The following is a 21,124-nucleotide window of genomic DNA, read 5'->3' on the forward strand; positions in this document are numbered from 1 at the left end:
AATCAGTTTTTTACTGAGTATTAAAAGCATTATTTATTCCTTGTTAGCTGATAATTAAAACATTTACACTTAGTTTGGCCTAATGCACCATCTCATTTCACTGCTCTCCCCATTAAAGAAGTGCCTTTAAGACCATATGTGAAACTTTAATTTCATCATTAAAGCTGTTTGGGGATAATCATGTTGTGCTGAGAGATGCAGAAATAGCCCTAAGAGAAAGATGTGAGTAACCTTTCACACCTTCGGGAGAACTTGCTTAATTTGCCGTAGCTCTTTTTGCAGTAGCAGGTGTTTGATGATTTGGTCCCTCTCCTCCTCTGCACCCATGGCTGTAAATGACAGCAGTTAAAATGCCATTTAAAGCTTCTGGCTAGCCATTAGGTGATTGATGGCCACTGCAGCGTGGCTCTGCGTGTGGCTGACTTTGGGTTTGTGTGTTTCTGTATGCACACATTGGTGTGTGTTAGAGATGTGGAAAAAGGTGCCTTTTTGTGTTTGTCTGTTAGGGTTATGTGTCAGATTAACAGGGACCATATGCTCTGCCATCTGTGCCAATATGGACATTATGTCCATCTTCAGACACTCAATCTGAAAAATTTAGTACATTTTTTTTATACTTAATTTGTCTGGTATAGAAATTTCTTGTCATCTTCCCCATCTCATGCCTTTTTCTCCCTTTCCTCCTGTTTCTGATTTCATCAGTCATTTCTGACTAAGCAGGCTTATGTTATCATCTTCTCTTCCTTTCATGTACTTTCATAAGGCTTGTTCATTTACTGCATGTGCTAGTTTGACCAGTGTTCATGTGTGTCAATGAATAAGCCTGCCAGAGGAGCTCACAGTAGTTTATTTGAGGTTTTAATTTGCTCCATCATGATAACATTACATACGGTCAGTCCCAATTTGAACATAATCATCAGGCAGAAACAGAAAACCAGGATGTCTCCAGATTGTCTATAAAAAAATATTCAAATCCCCTATATTCGCATTTCTATAAAAAAAAAAAAACGAAAAGAATCCGAATTTTTTTATCTTTATAAATCAGTACAAATAAGTAAATCATTGTAAAGTGAAAAGGAAATTACAAATGGTTTTTGAATGTGAATAAATGTGTTTTTTCTCAGCTTTCCTTAGTCACCAGCCTTGGATGCAATTACATCTGCAAAATGCTATCAAAATAAAAGATATTTTGAAAATTATCAATACTAAGAAATATATTATTCAAAGAAACCGATTAGGGTTTCACTATATTAGTAAAACATGCAATAAGCTATAAGTTTGGCAGGTGACAAAATTGTTGATGGCCTGATTAGTTCCTTTAAGGGAAAAAATAAAGACTGGGAAAGATGTAAATCTGTTCTAACTAGACAGAGAAATCCACTCTTTTAATAGTTCTGGCTTTTAATAATTCTGGCTTTTTTTAGAGGCATACTTGAAAGGAGGACATTTCTTTCTGCTTATCACTACCTGAGCTTCTCAACCTTGGTCCTCTGATATTAAACAAAAACAGGCCTTCAGCTGAAATACATGGATTAGATTTGTCAGGTTATTGTCATTTATAAACCAAGCCTACAAGACATTTTCAATCACCAATTCTCAAACATAAATTCACATTTGCTGCTGGGGAAGACTGAGTACCTTTATCATTAAGACTACTCAACTAAACAAATATTGTGAAACTAAACACGTCTTGTTAATTGCAAACTTAAACACATTATGCTGAATATTCTTTCCTACTGCAGTAATGATAAAATACCTTTTTTTTTTCCAAAAACAATATACTGACTAATCTGACTACATCTGGGAGTTTAAATCTTAATCTAGCTGACAATGAAGACTTAACATTTTAAACCCAGAGGGTTTAAAAACTTATATCTGCCTCAGTATATACACCAAAATAAATCAAGATTAACTCCATAGTTATCAGATCATAATGCAAATTGTTGATACCTCTTTATAGGTGAGAAATTATAAATATTTTTGTCTTGCCGATGTCACATGTCTGATTTATTTGTTCCAAACTATTTTGACAAAAATCAAATTTGCAAACTCTTTTTCCTGCCTACTGTTGGGATTTTATTCTAGTTGTCCCTTGCACTTATCACTAGGGCTGGGTATTAAGTCCTGAATCGATTCCATTTTGATTCATTCAGTTCTAAATCGATTAAATTTGGTTCGATCTGTTATTACAATAATGAAAGTGGTTCAACTGTGTTTCAAAATACTCATGTAATAATTTTTTTCCTGTCATATTAAACACAAAGTGCAAACTTGTAAATCAGACAGTTTAAACTTGAGACGTGAACAAAACTGTCTCAAAAGAGCAAACTTGTTTGTGAGAAGTGAAAAAGTGAAGCCTCACTCGAGCAAGCAGATGTGACACAGCGGGAACAAAGCAGACATGCATGAGCTGCATTATCTCCACTGCACAAACCTTATTTGCAGCGTTGTCTGTAACAACTACAGGGTGTTTGCTGGTCAGCCCCCATTTGTTAATGTCTTCAGTCAACCTATTGGCTATATTTGCAACTGTCTGGCTTGAAGTCATCTTGAGAGCATCTTTCCTGCTCATCTGAATGTGAACGTCACAAGCGTCACTATAAAACGAATCGATCTAATTTCCTAGACATTGATTTTGCAAAAATGTAAAGGAATCAATTCAAAATCGATTAAATTGATTTTTTTACCCAGCCCTACTTATCACAAGTATGTCATTGTTTCATTCCAGGGTTTCATTGTGTCATTATGAAAGTGCTGACTTTTAAGGCTTGAATACATCTTATATATTTTTGTTTGATTGTTCATAAGTTGATCCAGTCAAATTAGGATGTTGTTGAATTTCTGGGACATTATTTAAACTTTGAAGGGGTGAAAATGCAGCAGAGTCCTGCACAGATCATGATCTGCTAACCCTATGTGTAGTAGGAGCCTCTCTGTATGAATTGCTGTCGGTGTGACAGGAGAAAAATCTAATTGGATTTTGCAGAGTCAGACACGAGTGGTGTGATCCAGCCTTTACTTGCATGCTTTTAACTTTGTGCTACTGTAGTTATATATCCTCTGTGGTGTATTACTGCCCCCTAAAGGGCTGGAGTGAGAAAATGTGTCTTACGGCTGTTAGATGTTAACCTGACAACAGCCAGATGCATGTCTCGCTCCGCCCAGCTCCACTCACGGAGCTAGGCGGAGTGAGACATGCATCTGGCTGTTGTCAGGTTAGTTAGATGTAATTTGACCAAAACAGAGTAATCTACAGTAGATTAAAAAAAAGTAAATGTTAAACTTTTTTATAAACGAGGCCTCGGCTCACTGGTAGGCCCTCAAAGCTTATAAGTGCTTATGGGTATTTATTATTAACCATATTTCCTGAACATGGGCATGGTTCAGAATGGAGACTAGGAGAATTTTGTAGTCACTATAAAATTCAACTTTAAATATGTCCCTGACATTTAGCATGGTAAATAACAGTTGATAGGTATACGTACTAATACAACTGTAACCAAATGTATTTACACTAATTCCTTTTTGATTAAAGGGATGAGATGGTCCATTGTCCTTTTAATCTAGCCTCTCGCATCAAGCCTCACTACTTGGTGTATGCTACAGGGGACACGTTGTCATTCCTCTAAGTCCCCTGAATTGTTCTTCATACCAGGCACCAGTGATGGGAAACCAAGAGAAAGACCAACACTTGGCTGTAATAGGACTGAAAAGGATGATAAATTGTTTCATTCACAGTTCGACATGCTCTGTTTCACCTCACCATGATTCCAAAGACATGCTGTCCATAGACACCAACCCACACATTGAACCACAGACAAAAGATTTCACCATTTAGTCCTTTTTTTTTACATTTGCAGGTGAGTAATGGATGACTAAAACAAACTAACCTCTTCAAGCTAAAATTGTATTTCTTTATTATTTTTGCTGTATAGATCCCTTTAACCTTTTTGCAATCTAAACATTTATTAACTTCCTTGATATATCTCAAAATGTTACAATCATTAAAAAAACCTAAATACTATTCATAGTGTAGTAAAAAAAAATTCCAACCTATTATTGTTTATGTTTATGCATTTAGCAGACGCTTTTATGCAAATATTGACTTACAAACTAGACATAATATTACAGTTATCATCAATATGACAAAAAGTTGTCATTGTGTCTACTGCGTAAGTCGCTTTGGACAAAAGTGTGAGCTAAATGCATAAAATGAACAACCAACTTGTTGGTTTTTAAACAGCAAATTAAAGGTTATGCATCTTATACAGCTCATTTCTGTTATGCAATCAGAGCATATGTTTGAACAGTAAACAGAAGCATCAAAAGTGTTTATTGCCTGATCCAGTGCTACTCTTTTTGTAATGCTCTGTTCTCATTTCTCCTCTGCTTCTCTTCAGCCAAATGACACAGATGTAAGTATGCTCATCATTTTCCACAGAGGCAGCCTCCTTTTGCTTATGGAACCAGAAAATATCATCCACACTTCCCCGCTGAGCTCTGTGAACTTGTGCTTCACAACATTAATTAAACAGACGGCAGACGTACACACAGTCGCAGAGACACAAACATAAAATAAGCTCTCAAACGAGATGCTCACCAGTCAGTCTCAGGTAGACATTCCTGTCACATCTTGCACAAATTAACAATTTCTCACCAAAGCAGACACTGTTTTTTTTCACACATATTAAGACAGCCGTTCCAGCCTAACACCTCCACAGAAAACCACAGAAAGAAGCATGTGTTTAAAATGTTTCCTTGTGAACACAGACACACTCTTTTCTCACATATACATAGAGATAATATTTCTAATTGGCTCATTGAGGTTTTCTGAAATTGCTCTCTAATTACAGTAGATTTTGTCTCTGTTCTTCAGTGCTCCACTGTGGAAGGGGTTTGTCCTCTTCGCTGTGACAGTTTTGTGAGTATATATTGCTTTCTGTCTTCTACTTATATGACTTGCATAATATTTGAATATTATTATGTATATGTAGAGTATGGAGCCACTAGAGAACAAATCTAAGCATTTTTAATCTTTTGGTGATCACTTTAATTACATTTGTCATAAGTCCTTTGTTTTTCTGTCTCTTGTTAGGACATTGAGTGCTACGTTATTGACAATAATGGCTTTGTCCTAATTTCTAAACAACGGAGTGATGTAAGTCAACACATTAAAGGCCTTTTAAATCTTACTTTGAAGGGGTGAAAGCTTTCCAATCTGTTTTCTCTTTGGTGAGAGAAGACAATATCTTAAGAGCATGAAAGCTTAGGTGTATCTGTTTTAGAAAGGCCAAGTATCTCAGTAGTTTTCCTTTTTTTCTTGAGACCTCTAGTAGACTCCTTACGTAAATGTTTTTATGCCAGTTTTGCATATTTTGTAACATTAAAACCTAATAATCCTTTGTATCTTACATATGTTTTTTTGTTGTTGTTGCAAAAACTGTTTTGTTTAATTATGTGAGGAGAAAAATTATCTAAAAATTTCTGAATTAGCTAGCCTAGTAAATTAGCCCCACCCGCCAGCGGCCAAAATCATTTTTGCCTGTGAGTTTGCTCTAGCCTCGATCAATGCCCCAGGCCCTAGAGCTGGCGGACCAATCACAACGCAGAGATGTGTTCTGCTCATTCATTTTTAAGAAGGAAGTATTTGTCATTTTACTGACAGGCTGTTTGTTTACACTCCCCCACCAGCTTTCTGTCACGCTTACTACGTCACAGTGAGTTGCACTCATTGGTCAGAGTGTTAGGCAGTAGGCACAGACATGGTTTGAAAAACAACGGGTTGTTCTTATCAACAATCTTCTGATGTCTCATTCATCGACGCCAGACTAAATTACACATTTAGTCTCACATTTAGTCTGGTTTATCAGGCTATAATTAACTAGCAATGATCTCAAAGTAACATGCCTTTTTATTTACCCCCCTTTGAATGGATATTAGCCATTTAATTGGTAAATAGTTTATAAGAGTGTGATGTATACTGAAGTTCTTTAAAGGTCTGAGAGGTATGTTGGTAAGCATTAAAGGACAATTATCTTCTTGAGGACTAAAGCTTTTATAGAGTAGCCCAACAAAAGCCTTGTTATGGCTTAGAAAACATGCAAATTGAACAGGTCCACCCCTTTGAAATGGGGGGTCGTTAAGGTCGTTGTTGGCCTGCAAATTAACCTGATGCTGGGCCATGCCCTTGTAATAGGGAGCTGTTGGGGTCCACACTACAGAGGACTGGGTCCTGAAAGGGGGGTGGACTTAGATTTCAGCTCCTGAAAACCTATAGCGCAGATTTAGAGTTGATTCCTTCCCACCATCACCTTAATCCTCATCGGCATGCAGGTGACCAAAATATCACGCCTGCTACACCAGTTGCCACTACCGTGAGGACTGGATGCACCGTCCCTACACTCCAATATATCAGAGAAGGTTCTAATAAAATACATTGAAGTTGATGGTTGAAATGAAACAAAATATGAAAAAATTATAACTGTCTGATAGAAAACTGTCAAACAAAAACTTTTTGTTCATTTTCATCCTGTTATTTTCTGCATATACATCTGCCTTAGGTTTAGAGGAACTAAAATTTAATCTATGTTAATCTATGGATTAACTTTACCTTTTGCATATTTCCGTTTAAATCAAGATGTTTTTCGCATAGGCAAAGTAAAAGGGACCCCAGTTTCCATTTGGTTGTTGTTACAGAACAAATTTGATCATGAAAACAAATTTTAAAAACAGATACCAGAATTGTAATCTGGATTTTTATCTATTTCATCATACAAAAGAAGAAAAAAAGATTTAAAATCTCTTTTATCATCCCCACAATTCAAAGTTTAAGATTATTTCAAGTGTTTGCATTAAATGACATTACTGCAGCATTTTAATTGTAATTAAATATGTCAGTTAATCATCACAGGAATTTGTTAAGCTGTACTGAGAGCTTTATCATCTGTTCTGACAGGCAGGAAGGTTCTTCGGCGAGACGGACGGATCAGTGATGACCACACTGATTCAAATGGGCATGTTTAAAAGGTACCTGCCTGGCACTAATCTGCTGTCTGCCTGGTTGAGATATATCTATATATATATATATATCTATACAGTTGTGTTTCTAGGGGTTTCTGTGTGTGCGTCTGTGGTGAAAATGCAAATCCATTTGCTGTCATGCTATATTTCCCTCTTAAAACTAGCTAATGAAAGCAATTAGTTTACCTTATCCAGTGGCACAGCCAGCAACCTTTTGTAGAAAATGTTCCTCTGATTATTTTCTGGTTTTATTTATGATCACATGCTCCTAAAATCTGTGCAAATGAATCTGATGAAAACATATTTACCTCCAGATTTTATAAATTTCACCTTTTTTGTGTTAAAATATGAGATCATCAAGAAGGGCTAATAACAGGCAAATATAATTCATACCCAAATTAGATAAAATCTTTTAATAAATAATAATATTATATTCTTCAATTTATTTTTCTGGGTTGAATTAAGGCTTCTGTATTGTAACATAGATTTGAGAGTAATGGTGTTTATTTTTAGTTATTATTTTTAACTTCAAAACACTTTATGGTGCAGTTTGCGATTCAAGTCATCTGGAGAACAGAGAAAAAAATAAAAAATTTAAAGTTCCTAATCATAGATTATAAAGACTAAGAGGAGTTTGCTACAACTGGTAAAAGCAGATCAGAGTTTTAGAAATTCAGATTTCAGATATGAGCCAAATAAATAAAAGCTATTCGATCCACATGGGTTTTTTCATCAGCTTGCAGTTGCTAGTGCTATATTAGTTGTGAAAGACAGTAAAAGGATCAGTAAAAGTTTGTAAAAGAGCTGAAGGAGTAACACAGTATTTACATGTCTGCTGATGTCCCCTCAGGGTGTCCTTGTTTGACTACCAGGCCATGTGTAAGACCAACTCTCACTCTGTCAGCAGCGCCCGTCCTCTTCTCAGCGTAAGTTCAATTATTGAAAGTTTAATTTGTATTTTTGAAACAAGAATCCAGTCACTTTTACACCAAACTTCATCTGTCCCATTCTCCCTGCAGTCATTTTACGCTTTGGCTTCGACCTTCAAGTGGTTCCTCTCTAACTTCCTACTGTAAGTGTGGCTAAAGGCAACATTATAGTCAGCTCTGCATTGCCAATTCACTGTAAAGTTTAATTGACTAGCAACGCTAGAAGCAGACCTGCATCAGGTATTATAGAGCCAGGTTGAAAAGATGTGATTCCAAACAATGTGTCCTTTGAGTAGTTGGTCATTCAAAGCCATCCAAACCCACTGTTGTGCAGAATTGTTGTAATTCAGCTCATTGTAGGAGTAAAGATGAATAACCTGTTAAGGATTAGACCTAAAAATGACTATAGAGCTGACTTTGACAGAATTTGGTCTCCTACTTCATAAAATTGTGGTTTATTGAAATGAAAGGGCTGCAGCTTTCGCTTCCCTGTCGTTGCCCTCCCAGTATGCTGCAGATGCCTGAGTCCAGGCAGGTCATGTGACCCAGAAAAACAGATCAGCTGCACCAGTATAGTCATCTTTGAACCAACTTTGAAGAACATCTACAGTAATCAGATCAACAAGATCATGTGCAAAGCTTAAAACAGATTTTTGAAAAGTATGCACAAAAAAAAAAGACTTAAATAGTATTTTATTGATCTCTGAATAGTCTGAGCTGCAGCAAACAAAAACATTTCTGACAGTATAGGCCTACTAATGACAGGAATCAGAAGTTGAGTTTAATCTGGGCGATCTAAGATGCAGATTCTTTCTTAAAATCTTGGCTGGGATCCAACTTTTCATATATGGGATTTGATTTGGATGTAAAATACTGTTGTAGCTTAAAACCTACAATATAGGTTCAACTTCAACCAGAGTTTTATTTAATAAAAATGTTTGATATTAATCGTTATAGCATCTAATGGTTATTAAAGAGTGACTCTAAGGCTTACTTTATTATTCTCAAATCAAAACTTAGCTAATTTTTTGTGTCTCCTCTGTCTACAAACCGCTTTCTCTCTCTTTCCTCTTTAAGGTTTCTACTGGAGTTCAATTTCTGCAGCTTCTGGCATACGGAGCCTTTTGCTGATGGTGAGCTGTTATATGGCTCAATTTCCTTTTTCTCTTTGCATGTCTCACACATTCTTAAGCACAGATTTTTCCAAGATGAACTAATTTTTAAAAGTTGAATCTGAATTAGCATAAATACATTGAGGGTAAGTATGCTTTCATTTACATTTCATTCAAAATGCCCATTTCATGGTCCTCATAACGCGAAGGTAAAATAAACCTTTCCAGACCAATACAGTTGAAACCAGATATTTACATTCAATAAAAACAAACTATCTTTGTCAATGACTGTAAATTTGACTAAGATCATACAAAATTCACTATTTAAACTGTTTTTAAATAAAAAAAAAAAGTCCCTGTGTTAAAGTTAGTGTTGCGCCATTGCTATTTTTTGACCCTGATACCGATACCAGATACCTGGCTGTGCAGTATTGACTGATACCATCTGTTTGAAATTGATGTGTGTGTGTGTGTGTATAGGAGGAACTGCATACTACTTGGATGTAAAATAATTGCCATTGTGGCTTTTTGTCAGGCTGCTGCCTACCTTTGTGAAGCAGGAAAAAGACTAATACAAAGTGAATCCAGTAGAACTTTTAGGTGACAATAGTTGAATAAACTTTTGGCTCTAAAAAAGGTATCAGTGCCCTATTTGTCAGTAATCGCAGATACCGATATCACCATTATAGTGCTGGATCGGGACCCTGTCCGATACTGGTATCGGTATTGGTGCAATAGTAGTTAAAGCTGGTCAGTTTATGTATGTCTGTAGAAAAAAGAGAAATTGAAACAAGGAAGCAAGGATTTAAGTTTTAAAACAAATCCCAGGGAAACTGTAATGAGAAGATTTAACTTTCAGTAGCAGCAATATATATTCACCCCTGACCTGATGAACAATAGCATCATCTGTCATGACTGTCTGCAATACGTGCTGAAAACCTTAGCAATCCACAGCAAACAGCTGCCTATCAGCCTGTGGAAAGTGAGGTAGCATTAGCTGGTGATGTGCTGATTGTTGAAAAATAATTTACACACAAAAATGATTATATTCCTTTTATATAAGATTTTAAAAAGTCAAAATGTTTTGCCTCATCTATCTGAGACTATAGAAATATTTTTTGTAATCATTACTTAACGTTTTTTGTTATATATGGCGAATGTACCTATCTGGTTTTGACTGGATGATATGTATAAAGTGTCTTTTCATTAATTATGAGACAGATTTTCATATATCACCTTTCATTTCCTTTCAATTGTCTTAACGGTCCTATGAATCATACCTCCACCCCCCTCATCACTGACCCTCTCATCTTTACCACCGTCCATCCATTCAGCAAAACCATCCTTCAGTCGCTGTGAGTATTTGCTTTGAGGTGTTTTAGAGGGGGTCTGCTGCTCTGCAGACCTTAGTGTTTGTGAAACGTTCCAAGCAGAATTAAATTTAGTTTTTCAGATTACATAAGGCTTTCAGTGGGAGCAGACACGGCTGCCAAATCCTTCACTTTTATCTCAGCTAATGGAATATCTAAGCAGTTAAACAAAATCCCAGCCAGACATGTAAACTTTCCTCAGCTATTATAGCTCTTCTGTCTGGTTTCAAATCACCTCTTATTGTACATTCAGTTTGTTTGAGGCATGCTTTCATCTGAGCAGCAGTAATATCCTAAAAGTTTGGCTTTTAGCCTGTCGATCACACATGCACTCTTAACTAATCAAGAAATTACCCCTTTCTATTTCTCCATTAGCCTATGTTCCGAAGAAAAAATGGAACCCATTGCAGCCATGTGACACCGAGTACCCAAGCTTTATTCATGAGCCGTCAGTCAAGGAGACTAACAGCATTATTAAATGTGGACGGTGCCAGAAGTAAGCACACACTCATGTACACATACACACAGACAGCAGCCAAAGTCATTTTTATGCTCCGGACTGGTCATATTAAATTGTCTCCCCAGAATCCATTTTCTACAGCTTTCCTGCGCTCTGCTCAATATGATCAGTGTCTATTTATACAAGACTGTCAGAAGAGTGATAGTAGAGGGGACCAAGATGTTATGGGTGTAAGGAGAGTTATATGCAGGGTGAGAAGCATGGGTTTAAAAAAAAAATAAAGAGTGAGTGAGTATTAAAATAGAAAATAGGGGTTTGAATGGCAAGATGGAGAGCAAGAAACAATGATGCAAGGCATAGTGGTGGAAAGGAAAGAGAGAAATCAGCTTGAGAGGATAAGCAGAGTTTGAGTGCCCTCTTGTGGACAGAAGAAGTATAACATATCCAAGTTATCATAGACTTTTCATACATGAATATTTCTCTCCAAAAGAATCCATAACCATGTAACCTTTTTTTTTTTTTTCTATGTGAGGATTATTCGGTCTGTTAGCGATTTCTGTCAGGCATTTTCCTCTGAGCTATTCTACATGGAGTTGCTTTGACGTTTCTTTCTATTTCACTTCTATCTGTTTCAGGATGTTTGTAGTGCAACAAATACCAGAAAGCAACCTGCTGATGTTGGTGGTCCAAGGAGACTGTGACTGTTCCAGACAGTATCCACCCATCACCCTGGAGCCTAAAGAGGTCAAATATATCCTTTGACAAAGTGACTTAAAGAAGGGTGAAAAATTAAGAATATACATTCTTTCCCCATTACCCCAAACTTGAGCTCTCAAACTTTTGTTGTTGCATGTTTGTTTTCGCATTGTTTTTGTTTTTTTCTTAACCTCGCTGCACATAATGCATCGGTGAAGTGTGACAGGATGCGGTCCCAGAAGATCCGTAGACGTCCTGAGTCATGCCACGCGTACCACCCACAGGTCAGGTTCTCACTGTCCTACCCCATGGTGCACATTTAGTGCAATTACAGACAAATGCAAAAACTAGAATAATATTCTAATGTAAAATAGAGGAGGGAGGATTAGGGTTTATTATCACATAGATGAGCATCTTTTTTTTTTATCTCCATGGCAGCGTCATGCCAGGAAAACTGGAGTCAAATTGCAGCAATACATTTAGAAGAGCTGAGCTAATGATGGATTTAAAAGTAGTTATAAAAACGCATCATTTCAATTAATTATTTGTCAGATATAGAGAACTCAAAAAGTCGGGAGGTATTTTACTGAAGAAAAAGACAACAAAAGGCAAAGTTGTTGGTTTGTTAGCAGGATCAACTGAAAACCTATGCACAGATTTAATTAATTTTTTTTTTACCAGAGACGCACATGCTGCCAAGGAACAATTCATTTAAATTGGGTAATGATCCAGAACGTGCAAGTTTTAGGTTTAGGTGTAAATCAAAATATTGGGCAAAATGTGCTGCTTGCACTGGAAATAATTGGAATCTAGATAAGTAATTTTTTTTCTTAAAATAAGTGCATTTGTTCTTGGACTGAGGAGGTAAATGAGACATTTTTTTCAATGAAACAAGACTATTTCAACTAAAAATAAGAAAACACGATTGGGTTGTCTTATTTTAAGTGCATATTATCCAATTATCTTATTTTAAGAGTAAAAATACTCATTCCATTGCCAATCTATCTCATTTACCTACTCAAATTAAGGGTAAATACACTTAATTTTAGTTTTTCCAGTATGTTGGAGCTCTGTAATCTCGAATCCTTTACCAGTCTTGCATTTAGTTTAAAAGACCACATTTTCTTTAATGCACTTCAGGAGCAACATCCTTTCCTAACTGTATGAGCTGTAAAATTCAGAACTCTAAAATAGGACCTTTATGCTGAGATGAATTATGCGAAAAGATCTTAAAATCAGACTCCTAAATGTATAAACATAATTTTCTTGTTTTACACAAACAATTTGTAATATTTGATCATTTTAATGTGAAAGACCACCGTTACTGAAAAGCAAACTTTTGTCTGTTTTGTCCTTGTAGGAGAATGCGAACGACTGCGGGGGGGCGTCGTTTATACGTCTGTCAGGCCTCCTCCTCCTCCTCTGCCTCTCATGCGCTTTACTTGTTTTATGATGCCACAAAACTTTGCTCTCAATATGTAAACAGGTTTGCACACAAATCACCTCAAGTGGACCTTTTAGGAAGCAGATTCAACACATTTCTTCAGTATGCAAACCAGGAGGGAACTTTATATAGATTGTGAAGATATGTTTTACTGCTAAGAATTAAAACATCCAAATATCACCTTTTTACTACCTGAATTTTACAGCACTATATATTTTTCTCAATAACCCATTTAGATATACAAGATAAATGGTATACTGCAGATATAAATATAGGTATGGTGTGAACTTACGACAGGCATATTTGGGCAAAAAAAAGTTTCCTGTTGTCACTTAAGTAGCAGATTTATTAATGCTGTTATTGCAAAAGAACATTTTGAACTGGGGTTAAAACAAGTATGTTGTGAGTCATTAACAGAGCATTTCAAATACAGCTTAATGCTATGAAACTACAAGCAGAAATCATTTTAAGCTTAATCGCTTGATGGTGGGAAAGTGTTAACAATACAGTTCCTGTAAAAGAACTTAATGTTTAAAGACATTTGGGTTCTTATTAGAGATTAAAAAGTACAACCAGGCAAATCTCTGAAGAGTAGAATCAGCTCAGTGGCTCAGATAGGTGGAAAAATGAGAAAACTGCGGTGTATTTTTCATCTGATATATGTGAGCTTTTATCAGTTTCACTCCAAAAACTGTATATCCATCTATCTTTTTGTTTTGAGCTGTGCCTTTCTGCTGTATAAATATAAAAAGTGCATATAGTATAATTTTCCCCTACAGTGTATTAACCTCAACCAGTAAGCATATATATTACAGATATATGAAAGGAACCTTTAAGTTTCACTCAAACTTTTAGTCTCTTTAGATTCTGGGCAGCTTTTATTTAATTTAAAACATTTTTTAGTTGAAATGACAAATCAAATTTTGTTTATTTATCATACACATTATGTGTGCATCACAACAATACGCTCTGGTGAAGAGTTTATCAAACATAATTCAATCATCTGTCTTGTTTGTGTTGTTAGTGATTCCTTTACAGATGTATCTGTATATTCAATGTTTAGCCACAGTAACTGGAGCCATGTTTTGTACACTGTTAATTAAATTCATGTAGTTTTGTATTCTTTTTGCTCTTATGTTTTGGGTGTTTCCCACCTTTTCTGAAATAATTAACTATTATTTACACTAAGTAAGATAGAATAGATTTGGCAGAGAAACAAATTGTTTTTAGATTTAATACTAGTATAAGAATTTGCTGAAGTTTTTGGAGGTTGAAATAAAAAAGGGAAAAGATGGACACATTTCTAGAGGACTTTTTATAGTGAGACACCTCCTGAGGAAGGAGGAGAGAAGACTGGACCTGGAAGATTCATCCATTCATCATCTAATCCAACTTAAACGTGCAGAATCACGGAAAGGCGGACAGGTTCCACGCCTGGGATATGGCAACACAAACAGGACAAACAAGTAAGTGCACACACACCAGCAATGCAGAAAATCCAGTTACTGTAACCTTCAATGTTTTTCTTCAGGAGGAGAAAACCTCAATTTTTGCAGAACAAATATGATTTCAATACACTGTGCAGTCGGACATGGAGGTTTATACTGTCAGTTTTAAGTTTATGCTTAAGTTTGAATAATTAAGAAACAGCTGTTAATGTTTAAACAGTTTGTTTCCATTTAAAATGGTTGTTTTCATTTTGTATTATGATTTAGTACAAATGAAAACTTTATTTAACTTAACCTTAAGTGTGTTCATTTTCAGATTAAATAAGCTCCATCATGTCTGTCGTTTAAAGGTCATAAACCTAAATTAATATTTAGTAATGAAGTAAAAGAAGAGGAAGAAGAAAGGCTTTTATTGAGCTTTTTCTTTAAGGTCCATAAGTCTTTCTCAGCTTTTGCCACAGTTTGTATAAACCCTTAAAAAAAACATTAGAATTTGACATTTAAATATTTTATTAGTAAACCAGCCTCAACCCTTATACGACTTTTTTAATTACACTTCTTGTCCATACCTTCAGCTGCATTATAGTTTTCTTTATCTTCATTGATTACATCCTGCATTAGCATTAAATTAATGATTCATTACAGTCAATAGGTGTTTCTTTTTGGTTGAACAAATGAAAACTTTAGAAATTATTAGTGTTGTTCTTGCTTTGTTGCAGTTTTCTCAGTCTTTTTCAGGAATTATACTGATTATACTGTGGGAGACTGCGTACTTATTAATTTAGGTGCTAAAATTGTTTATTCTGTCAATTCAGAAAAGAGTGTTCATTAAAAAATAAGAAATATAAATGAATGCATAACTAAATCTAAAGTTCGCTTTATTGGGGAAAAAAGTAAAAGGGGATATTTTGCATTGGTTTTTACTAAATTTAAACTTTAGACAGATTTATTTTGTCATTTTCTATACACCAGTGTAAACAAAAAGAAATTTCGTTTAAAACGGCTCTAGACAATTTCATTTTTTTGAAGTGCAGCCTTGAAAACAGCAATAAATACATAAAAAAGAAATATAAACATATGAATGTATACTTACAGCTCTAACATTAATATTTTGTTTGTAAATGCTTTCATGCAAGCTGAGAAAAATGGCAAACACTGGGAAAACAGTAGAATATCCCTTTAAACTTTTGAAACAGAAGAGTATCAGGCTAATTGGAAACATCTGTGGGAGAGAGAAGTGTCAGCCAGCAGAAACAACAGAAAAAACAATGAATGTACGTTATTTTGTGCTCATGTGGGCCTATTTTTTATTTTTTTACAGCAAAGCTGAACAGGAGGAGGAGAATCTTTGGAATATCGCCTGAACAGGTCAGTGGTCACATCTTTATTTTCTCTGCAGTTTTCTCTAAAAATAACAAACTTGTGGTAGCTGTCTGCGCCGACATTGATAATTTAGCTAATTTATTATTAGGCCTTTTCTAATTGTTTGCATTGATAGATAAATCCAACAGAACCTATTAAAACATTACTGAAACAGCTGTAAACGATCCTGGATGTATGCTTAGTTTCTTAGTAATGGGGAATTGTGATATACAGGATACTGTGAAGTTTCACCATTATATATTTTATGAAACTACAATTTAAGGTAAATTTCATAAAAATTCACTAAAGCACATTTTGAATAATTTAATAGTAAGCAAGTGTTTTAGGATTAGTTTAAGAACAGTACCTGATGTTATGAATGGGGCTCTTAAGTAAAAAAGCAGTATTTATTTGAAAGAAAACAGTAATATTTAACTAATATAGATGATAAAATATTTAAATAGAATTAAAACACCAAATATATTAATTTATAGTTGGTGTATGTTGATTCTAGATGTAAAAATGTAATTTAAAATTCTTTTTTCTGAATTCATGTGAACGATGTGGATTTTATATTTGTGTGATTACCGGTATATATTTTATGTGAAAAGTTTTTAAATTTTTTAACTCATTTAATAGGCGATTATGTTATAAACCAGTGTTTCTAAGTAGTTTTTAAAAATCTTATTTTCTTTTATTTAGGAAGCAAAATATTTTTTTAATTTGAAGAAAAAAAGCAAAGACCCTGATTTCTTCAAACGTCCACATTTTTCCATAAACTCAATAATCTATGCTGATATTTTGGACAATGAATTATTATTTTCTGACCATTGAAATTGAAATAATTCTTTAACCTTTGGTTTTATGAGATCAGATACAAGCTTTACATTTGAAATCAGGGTAACAATACAAACAAGACTTTTTAAACTAAAAAAAATTCTCCTATGTAAATGAAGAAAACCAGACTTTATGCTTTTTGGCATCTTTATTGAAAGAAAAAATGAAAAGATATTGCTTTAACACTTTTGTATTGTAAAAGTTTAAGCGAATAAACTTGAGGCCGTGAAGCAAGTTTGAAATTTTCCTGACACAAAGGGTTTGAACTTAGAGAAGTACTGTTGTGCCGTGTAGTAAACTTACAATTGGAAGGTTGTGGGTTCAATTCCAAAATAAAGTTTGAAAGCCCAAATTCCTATGATGTGCATTTCAGTGTTTTAATGTGGCCATAGAGTAAAGTGCTCCGTATAAGAATATGCTATGTAACATAAAGGTATAGTGAAGGATTTTTGTTAATTTTTAAAAAGACCCGCCCCCTCTCCACTTTAAAAAACAACACATGGACAACCCTGTACCCGCTCCCGAGAGGGAACGCCTATTATGCTCGTGCGAGAGCATGCGCAAGCCCATTTCTAATCGAGGATGCAATAAGATGACGCTCTCTCTCATCTCACCCTTATTTACATAAAAAGTTTCCCCTTAAATAAGGCTACTGGTACATGTATTTATGTGTGTGCTGCAGTGGAAATGTGGACATGCTTGCGGGGTAAATAAGGATCTGTGGCCACTATATAACTAATAATGATGCAAATTACAAAATAAACTTATCTTCCATTGAAAGTTACAATATAGAGGTAGATCATTTTTATTAGCAGTGATGTGAAATGGATTTCTCCAAATAGGATGCTGAACTTTGCAACCGAGGTATCAGTGGGAAGCCTGAACTGTGCTTTCAGTGTACGCCATCGCATAAAAGAAACTCCCAAAAACAATCTGATCTTGTTTCGCTTTTCTGAGGCCTTTTTCTTCTTCTTATACACTTTGTACACTTTTTCTCTTACAACCCTCGGCCATTTTCAAAAAGGGAAAGGCGAGCTTCAATGACTGTCTGAAACAAGTACAAGTGCACATGCACAGAAAAAGGCAGCTAACAGAGCACGAGCACGTAGGACGACCTTACGTAAAGATATCACCCGAATGATTGACAATTAGGAGGACCTCTTATTTTGATGATCCACCCAGAAAAAGAAAATCCTCCACTATACCTTTAAGAGATTTTTACTTTTTGAAAAATTAAAAATCAGCTGACCCATATATCCATGGTGCAAAAATTGAATGAAACATGTTACTTTGGTAAGTCGTAAGCTCAGTCTGGTATCAGAAGCTAAATCAGTATGAAACATTTGCGTACTCTGTGGATTTCCTGTTATTCATCACTGATTGCTATTTTTTTAATCAGTGACAGGGAACTGCAGCGCCTAGAGAAACCCACACTAAGAAATTAAAGCCAAGTCACTATTTAGGAGAAACCTTGATAAGAACTGTTGATAATGCTGCATTTTGCTAATTTTCTTACCTAATTAAAGTCCAGCCTGATACGATGTCAGATTCCGTTTAAAATGTCAAAATCTGAAAGGTAGGCCATCTAAGGAAGCTAATAATTAGCCTGATTGATTTGGCAACAATCCCTTCTGAGAAAACATGAGGTGAAGTAGTCAGAACCGCGCTCAGATGAAAGCTAATTTTTGGAAGTAAGAAAGTCCAGGTTTTTGCTGGGATTTAAATTGCAAACCAGTTGAAAAATAGAAATGTGTTTTGTTTCTATCTGGGAAATAGTAGCTGTATCTTTGGAATGGATCATTTGTGTTATCTGATTTTTTTTTAAAAAAAAAGAATCAAATCTTTAAGATTTTAGAATAATTTTTTGCTTTTACCTTTTAATGATTCAGTCACAGTGTTCGACTGTTTTGTTGAAGTGCTCTTTATTTTCTTTCATTGATAAATTGATGAGCTGGTTGTAGAAACAGATTGGTGTAGTGGTGGTCTTAGGATTGATGGTGCCTTTATGTGTTCCGGTAAAAATAACCCTTACCACTTCGCTTAGAGGAAATAAGCAGCGCTTTTGTTGTTGTAGAGAAGAGAAACATGGATCCAAAGATGATCCTGACCTGGGCGAGACAGTCAGACTTCCCTATTGATCTGCTACAGGAAGAACAGGATGCATCAAATGCATAATTTTAAAAAACGATGCAACTTTAAATATATTTTTAAAACATATTTATGTCACAGCATTATGAAAGCCACAAACACAACAGGAGAACAGAATCTTTTCTCTGCTCTCCGCCATGTAGACAAAGCTTGGGTATCATAGAATTTTCTTAGCTTTCCAGTGGAAATTACGACATCAATGGGAGTTCAAGTGCAAAATTCCATGGTGGCTTTTGATATTTACCATAAATACGATACCACATGAAGGCACCATCAATCATTCCTATCGTCCTCTTGATCAGTAAAACAAGCTATTAGGAGTCAGTCTACTATTAATATAATCGTAATACTTTGAGTGTGGATGTCTTAGTAGCTGTTTTTTTGCTTCTTAACCTCCATCACTGGCAGTTGTATTGGTAAAGGGTTGGTCACAGTTTTTAACCAACTGAGTTGATTTTCTATTTTCCCTTTACTGACAGTAAATGTACCAGGTGTGCCAGTCTTTTTTTCCAGGCTGAGGGAGGTGTGAGATCTTTTGCTCTGCATTTAAAGAGGCTAGACGCAGCAGACCAGCACATGAACTTGAAATGTATTATCAGATGAATAGACTTTATATGGATGACAGCATTATGCTGCATGTAGCTAAACACACAGTAGAAATTAAAAGCATTGTGGGGAGTTTAGCGATCTAGTCTCTTGTTGGATAAGAACAGCTCTTGCATTTTATACAAATTAAAGTGACCACATATGAAAAAGCCAAGTAACAAATAGTTGAGGTATAGGATTTTTCTGCATTGGGGGGCCTGTATTTGACCAAAGTGGTCGTATCTAAAACATTCACTGAAAATACCTGTGATGAGGCACCTGTCTTGTTAGCACATAGAGGTGGTGGTATGTTAAGAATTCACACCGTTTAACTCTGGGTTTATAGAAATGTTGTGAGATGTGGATAGGCTATCAATTGAAGCAAATGCATATCTTTGTTTTCATATTAGCTGAAAATAACACATTCAAATATGGCACCATCTTTAAAAAAAGAATCCTACTCTGTGTGGGTCTAAAGATGAAAAGTGAAGCTGAATTCTTTTTGTTTTTCCTTCTTCCTTAGATGTGAAAGATTTCTAAGGCAGAGCCTCACAACCCTAGATCTATTGGAAACATGTAAGTTATCGCAGACTGGCTTATTTTTTTTGTCAAACAGTATAGTACTTTATCCTATGAATTTTAAGGTCAACCAGGCAGTTGAGTGTATTTCCTTTAAAACGCTGTGGCAAAGAGTTGATATGTGCACGATAAAACATTCGTTTTTATTTAGGTGGAGCTGTCATCATCAGTCTTGTTTCTTTTTACAGATTTAGTCCAAAGACAGATGGAGACACATCATTCAAAGACGTCCCGGTCCTCTGAAGCTATGAGCCGAGACTCCCCGTGATGCAAAGTGAAGAACGATTCTGGTTTCAGTCCCTTCTGTTTCAAGGCCTCTCTGAGACGAACTGGAGGCTCCAGGTAATACTGAATGAAGGAGAGACAGGAAGAGAATATCACAAATGATCTTGCTTGGGTTATATATAAATTGTTAAACAGCATAGAATGATATAAAACAAGAGTGACCTCAAAGCCCAGTCTTATATTGTGGCTGTGGTATCAATCCAGAGTTAGATCTGCAGTAAATTCCTGCTTTTTTGTTTTCAGAGCCAGGAGGACAATAACCGGAGTAAAATTGGCTCTATAGACAACTCTGTTAATTCCCGTCTTTCTCTACTGGATGAACAGATTCATCTAGATGTGTCTGACCTCAGTAACCATGAAAACAATGGCCTGACACACCTGGATAAATCGGTTCATTCAGTAATGAAGGGCGGGAAAGAAAGGAGCTGCCTTAAGTTCAGGAATTTGTGCAGTTAGCCTGTTTGTTAGTATTCCCTACTTTTAGCTGAGAGTTAAATCAAGTCTCCTTTTCTAGCAGATCCTGTCAAGGCTAGAGTGCAAATAGGAGGAATATGGAGGGTTAAAGGGTACACAATTTGAACACATTATATATATCTATTACGGGATGTTTGCGCAGCAAATTATTATAATTGTCATCTCCATCTATTAAACTCAGTGGGCTGCTTCCACACAGACCCTGATATCTGATTGGCTTATTTACTGCGCATTGAGTGAGCAATGTAAGCCATTGTTGGTCAGTGTGACGGACTAACATTGATTCTGCTGAACTCTGAAAGCTCAACAGATGCATTTCTCACCAAACTAATGATATAGAGGCTGGGTTTGCTCACCCAATATGCTGTAAATAAA

General features: G+C 35.6%; 2 protein-coding genes across 3 annotated transcripts in view; one reads left to right on the forward strand and one right to left on the reverse strand.

Moving 5' to 3' along the window:
* Positions 1–20,316, forward strand: part of cacna2d4 (calcium channel, voltage-dependent, alpha 2/delta subunit 4) — a 104,315-nt gene extending 83,999 nt beyond the window's left edge. Inside the window, exons 29-43 of the mRNA XM_015392433.1 lie at positions 4,401–4,415; positions 4,877–4,921; positions 5,096–5,158; positions 6,956–7,026; positions 7,871–7,946; positions 8,040–8,092; positions 9,027–9,082; positions 10,396–10,416; positions 10,807–10,927; positions 11,527–11,642; positions 11,789–11,871; positions 12,948–14,497; positions 15,801–15,847; positions 19,935–19,987; positions 20,179–20,316. Of these exons, the coding sequence (XP_015247919.1) occupies positions 4,401–4,415; positions 4,877–4,921; positions 5,096–5,158; positions 6,956–7,026; positions 7,871–7,946; positions 8,040–8,092; positions 9,027–9,082; positions 10,396–10,416; positions 10,807–10,927; positions 11,527–11,642; positions 11,789–11,871; positions 12,948–13,040 (813 nt within the window). The 3' untranslated portion in view covers positions 13,041–14,497; positions 15,801–15,847; positions 19,935–19,987; positions 20,179–20,316. The remainder of the gene's footprint in view (positions 1–4,400; positions 4,416–4,876; positions 4,922–5,095; positions 5,159–6,955; positions 7,027–7,870; positions 7,947–8,039; positions 8,093–9,026; positions 9,083–10,395; positions 10,417–10,806; positions 10,928–11,526; positions 11,643–11,788; positions 11,872–12,947; positions 14,498–15,800; positions 15,848–19,934; positions 19,988–20,178) is intronic.
* napepld (N-acyl phosphatidylethanolamine phospholipase D) overlaps positions 19,144–21,124 on the reverse strand; it is an 18,474-nt gene continuing 16,493 nt past the window's right edge. For both annotated transcript variants that reach the window (XM_015392429.1, XM_015392430.1), the window contains exon 10: positions 19,144–20,338. In XM_015392429.1, the coding sequence (XP_015247915.1) occupies positions 20,207–20,338 (132 nt within the window). In that variant the 3' untranslated portion in view covers positions 19,144–20,206. The remainder of the gene's footprint in view (positions 20,339–21,124) is intronic.

The sequence above is a fragment of the Cyprinodon variegatus genome, unplaced genomic scaffold (genome assembly GCF_000732505.1).
Source record: "Cyprinodon variegatus isolate N-32 unplaced genomic scaffold, C_variegatus-1.0 Scaffold590, whole genome shotgun sequence".
Taxonomy (NCBI): domain Eukaryota; kingdom Metazoa; phylum Chordata; class Actinopteri; order Cyprinodontiformes; family Cyprinodontidae; genus Cyprinodon; species Cyprinodon variegatus.